Genomic DNA, 5,545 nt, shown 5'->3' with positions numbered 1-5,545 from the left:
ACGTGAGGCGAGACAACATTTACATTGAAAACAATCTGTCTATCACTTACCCACGCACTCTCATGCTCTCTCTCTCTCTCTCTCTTTCTCGTTCCGTATGCTCACTCGGCTTCGCCGACACTCTCACTCAATCTGTCACACTTCACTCCCCCCCCTCCCTCTTTCTCCCCCGTGCTCAACCCCTCCCCTCCCTCTCCTTCCGATGGCTGTGGGGCGTAGTTTGTTGAGCTCATTAGTTAGTGGGTGGCGGGTGTATCAAACTGCCGCTCGCTGGAGAACACAGAGGAACCACGAGTGTAACTCACTGGAGAACACAGCGGAACCACGAGTGTAACTCACTGGAGAACACAGCGGAACCACGAGTGTAACTCACTGGAGAACACAGAGGAACCACGAGTGTAACTCACTGGAGAACACAGCGGAACCACGAGTGTAACTCACTGGAGAACACAGCGGAACCATGAGTGTAACTCACTGGAGAACACAGCGGAACCACGAGTGTAACTCACTGGAGAACACAGCGGAACCACAAGTGTAACTCACTGGAGAACACAGCGGAACCACGAGTGTAACTCACTGGAGAACACAGCGGAACCACGAGTGTAACTCACTGGAGAACACAGCGGAACCACGAGTGTAACTCACTGGAGAACACAGCGGAACCACGAGTGTAACTCACTGGAGAACACAGCGGAACCACGAGTGTAACTCACTGGAGAACACAGCGGAACCATGAGCGGAACTCTCCCTCCGTTGCATCTTGGGATTCGTAGTCTTGTTCTTCATCGTCGTCATCTTCCTCATCATCTATGCAAGAGCAGACCATGTCATTATCATAATTAATCACATATCTAAAATATAATATGATAATGTAATTCACTGTTCCATGGTCCCTCAAAGATGAGTCAGTTAAAGTGGAACTGAAATGTTTATTTATTTTCCTTTTCTAAAAGGTGTGTGTGTGTGTGTGTGTGTGTGTGTGTGTGTGTGTGTGTGTGTGTGTGTGTGTGTGTGTGTGTGTGTGTGTGTGTGTGTGTGTGTGTGTGTGTGTGCACACCATCCCTCTCACCATCACTCTCCTCCCCCTCCTCCTCATCATCATCATCATCATCTGACTCCAAGGTGGCGTCCAACCGGCTGTCTCGCCTTGCTGTGACATCAGCCCTGTGACATCAATCACCATTAGCATAGTTTGTCAATTCTATTAACTCCTTAAGTGATTCCTAAATTACAACATTCGTGCGAGGTTAGCCAACCTCGGAGAAGCTACATGCTGCATTAATATGTAAATGAGGGCCGTGATGAACCGTAGCCAAAGGTGAGATTTATTTTCTGGAGCCAGTGTGACAGGTGTTGCACCCACCTCTGCTTTCCTGAGCTGGGGAGCTGCTCCCAAACCATAAGGTCGCGACCCCCAGTGACCCAGCGGTGACCTCCACTCCCCGTGAGCCACGTGGCAAAGCAGAGGATTCTGGAAGCATCAGCGGAGGTCATCGAGGCCAGGTATCTGCACTGAGGTAGAGAGAATACTGGAGGGAGAGAGGGAGGAGAGAGGGGGGAGAGGGAGGAGAGGGAGGAGAGAGGAGAGAGGGAGGGAGAGAGGAAGAGAGGGAGAGAGGGAGGAGAGGGAGAGAGGGGGGAGAGGGAGGAGAGAGGGAGGAGAGAGGGAGGAGAGAGGGAGAGAGGGAGGAGAGAGGGAGAGAGGGAGGAGAGATGGAGGAGAGGGAGAGAGGGAGGAGAGAGGGAGGAGAGAGGGAGGAGAGAGGGAGAGAGGGGGGAGAGAGGGAGGAGAGAGGGAGAGAGGGAGGAGAGAGGGAGGAGAGATGGGGGAGAGGGAGGAGAGAGGGAGGGAGGAGAGAGGGAGGAGAGAGGGAGGGAGAGAGGGGGGAGAGGGAGGAGAGATGGAGGAGAGAGGGAGAGAGGGAGAGAGGGAGGAGAGATGGGGGAGAGATGGGGGAGAGATGGGGGAGAGGGAGGAGAGAGGGAGGAGAGGGAGAGAGGGAGGAGAGAGGGAGGAGAGATGGAGGAGTGAGGGAGGAGTGAGGGAGAGAGGGAGGGAGAGAGGGAGAACGAGAGGGAGGAGAGAGGGGGAGAGGGAGGAGAGATGGAGGAGAGAGGGAGGAGAGAGGGAGGAGAGAGGGAGGAGAGAGGGAGGGAGAGAGGGAGGAGAGATGGAGGAGAGAGGGAGAGAGGGAGGAGAGAGGGAGGGAGAGAGGGAGGAGAGAGGGAGGATAGATGGAGGATAGATGGAGGAGAGAGGGAGGAGAGAGGGAGAGAGGGAGGGAGAGAGGGAGAGAGGGGGGAGAGGGAGGAGAGATGGAGGAGAGAGGGAGAGAGGGGGGAGAGAGGGAGGAGAGAGGGAGAGAGGGAGGAGAGAGGGAAGAGAGGGAGGAGAGAGGGAGAGAGGGAGGGAGAGAGGGAGGAGAGAGGAAGAACGAGAGGGAGAGAGGGAGGAGAGAGGGAGAACGAGAGGGAGAGAGGGGGAGAGATGGAGGAGAGATGGAGAACGAGAGGGAGAGAGGGAGGAGAGATGGAGAGGGAGGGAGAGAGGGAGGAGAGAGGGAGAACGAGAGGGAGAGCAAGGTGGAGAGATAGAGAACGAGAGGGAGAGCAAGGTGGAGAGATAGAGAACGAGAGGGAGAGAGGGGGGAGAGATAGAGAACGAGAGGGAGAGCAAGGAGGAGAGATAGAGAACGAGAGGGAGAGCAAGGAGGAGAGATAGAGAACGAGGGGGAGAGCAAGGAGGAGAGATAGAGAACGAGAGGGAGAGCAAGGGGGAGAGATAGAGAACGAGAGGGAGAGCAAGGGGGAGAGATAGAGAACGAGAGGGAGAGCAAGGGGGAGAGATAGAGAACGAGGGGAGAGAGGGAGGAGAGATGGAGAACGAGAGGGAGAGCAAGGGGGAGAGAGAGAACGAGGGGGAGAGCAAGGGGGAGAGATAGAGAACGAGGGGGAGAGCAAGGGGGAGAGATAGAGAACGAGAGGGAGAGCAAGGGGGAGAGATAGAGAACGAGAGGGAGAGCAAGGGGGAGAGATAGAGAACGAGAGCAAGGGGGAGAGATAGAGAACGAGGGGGAGAGCAAGGGGGAGAGATAGAGAACGAGAGGGAGAGCAAGGGGGAGAGATAGAGAACGAGAGGGAGAGCAAGGAGGTGGGCGGAGTCAAACTTGAGAATACAGCTGAAAACAAACAAGTGGATTCAATATTGCCTTGACGTCCATGTCGGGCGTCACTCTCTCTTAGAATGCAGCTCTGAACTTGTGTTCACTACTCACGGTTCAGAGTGCTGTCCCCATTGGTCAGATCATAGCAGGAGCCAATTAGGAGTCCTGCTGTCTGATGAACACAATCTGTTACCCCGGCGATGCTGCTGTGATTGGTCAGTCTGGATACCGTTCCTATGATAATTTAACAGATGTTTAGGAAGGAGAATTATGCTAATCTATCACACACACACACACACACACACACACACACACACACACACACACACACACACACACACACACACACACACACACACACACACACACACACACACACACACACACACACACACACACACACACACACACACACACACACACACACACACACACACACACACACACACACACACACACACACACACACACACACACACACACACACACACACACACACACACACACACACACACACACACACACACACACAGCTTCCCAGTTGTTGCTCACCAGTCCTCCAGTGGAGGATCCTGAAGCAGGCTTGGCCGTGGGCCAGGAACACTCTGTCTCCCCGGGGACTCAGGGCCAGGCGGCCCCCCCCCTGACCCCCACCGCACCCCGTCACCTGGGCGGCCCAGTGGTGCAGCAACCGCAGGGGGTCGCGCTCTGTACACAAGCTCTTCCACACAGACACCCCCCCCTCGGCCGAACCGCTGAACACCAGCGGACCCTGAGACTGTGTGTGGAGGGGGGAGGGGGCACGGGAGAGACACAGTTGTCATGGAGATGAGAAAGACTTTGCTCAGTGCGTGCCAGAGGGTACAACTGTGTGTGTGTGTGTGTGTGTGTGTGTGTGTGTGTGTGTGTGTGTGTGTGTGTGTGTGTGTGTGTGTGTGTGTGCCGCCGTAAGTTATAAATGGATCGCCAGCTTTTCATGATAAACAACAGAGAGGGCGACAACGGCGCTCCATACTTTAATGCCTTAGGCGTAAGTTTTCAATTTTTCATGATTGCACGGTACAAAATGTGCTAATGCAAGCTCTGGTAGTCAATACCTCTAATAAAGCCTTTTTAGTCACAACATGTACAGTACACTTTCCAAATGGACTGAGCGGCACCGCGAACATCACAACAAATATCAGTCATTTACATATCAAAGCGATGAACAAAGCAGAGTAATGCGAGGATAAAAGCCTGAGAGAGGAGCAGCTTTTTACCACACTCTCGCAAGGCAATAATAATTATGTATTCTAAAGCGGCTTTTGCAGAACTGCTGCAGAGAAAAAAAGCTAGTTGAAAGTGGATTTGTTTTTGGCATGCACCGCACACCCCCACCCACCCACCCCCACCCCAAATGCCTCAGAAACACACTATAGGTCACTTTAAACACAAAAGAGGTCACTTTAAAGAAAAAAGAAAAAACATAACTGTTTTTGTATAGTATAGTTAGTAGTATAGCATAGTTATATATAGTATAACTGTATACTGTATATTGTATAGTAGTGTATATAGGACTCATTACCTTTTAATTGGTAAGCTTAGCATTGTATTGTATTCTATCTTAGTACTTTTTATCATGTCTATTTTATTATCTATTCTATTTCATTCTATTATTATTTGTATTTTTTTGCACAATCAAAGCGGGCATGGCCACCTTCATTTCACTACATGTTTCACTGTATGTGACAAATAAATCTCTTGAATCTTGAAATGGCCAGAATATGAATCAAACAGTTTGAACATCCTCTGTAGCCTGCGAAGAGGTTGGACCCCATAGAGGTGAGTGACCCGCCCACCTGGATGGAGGTGACTTCTTCCTGGTGAGCGTTGATTGACTGACAGTTCTCCAGAGTGTGCCAGCTCCAGGCTTGAACTTTACCTCCATCTGGGAGCAGGCAGGAGAGAGTGAGGTTAACATCGGCTGACAGGCGGCTGCCAGTCATTATGGCCCGGGTTCTGGTAAAACACACCTGAGCCTTAGCTGCCTAACCTGTCTGCTCCCATCGCTCCCTCCTCAGAAGGCTACCGCTACACAACACAGTTGACGGAGGCCGAGTGTCACAAACTGCCCAGAGCCCACGCGCTAGGAAGGACACACCTCGCTCACGCCCATACAGGCATTTAGGCGTGGACGCACACATTCATACATTTACATTTAATAATTTAGCTGACACTATTATTATCCAAAGCGATTTACAAGTTCTGTACAACAAGTCAGCAGGAAGGGCACAACTCTGGCAGCTAAGGGTCAGTAACATTGTTCGTCAAACAGTGTCGAACTTGAGTGCTACAGTCTTGAGTGTATATGGGGGTGGCCGAGCGGCATGCGGCTCTTTGCC

At 52.1% G+C, this 5,545-nt stretch overlaps 1 protein-coding gene across 1 annotated transcript in view; it reads right to left on the bottom strand.

The window, feature by feature from the left end:
* Positions 1-202: 202 nt before the first annotated feature.
* LOC311245876 (uncharacterized protein) overlaps positions 203-5,545 on the bottom strand; it is a 51,047-nt gene continuing 45,704 nt past the window's right edge. The window contains 6 exon segments of the mRNA XM_084335903.1: positions 203-807; positions 1,070-1,164; positions 1,364-1,529; positions 3,276-3,398; positions 3,717-3,942; positions 5,003-5,091. Coding sequence (XP_084192029.1) covers positions 710-807; positions 1,070-1,164; positions 1,364-1,529; positions 3,276-3,398; positions 3,717-3,942; positions 5,003-5,091 — 797 coding nt within the window. The 3' untranslated portion in view covers positions 203-709.

The sequence above is a fragment of the Notolepis coatsorum genome (assembly GCF_963971535.1).
Source record: "Notolepis coatsorum genome assembly, chromosome: 19".
In the NCBI taxonomy this organism is placed as follows: Eukaryota; Metazoa; Chordata; class Actinopteri; order Aulopiformes; family Paralepididae; genus Notolepis; species Notolepis coatsorum.
The sequence above is the reverse complement of the archived record's forward strand: the minus strand, read 5'-3'. Positions and strand labels throughout refer to the sequence as shown.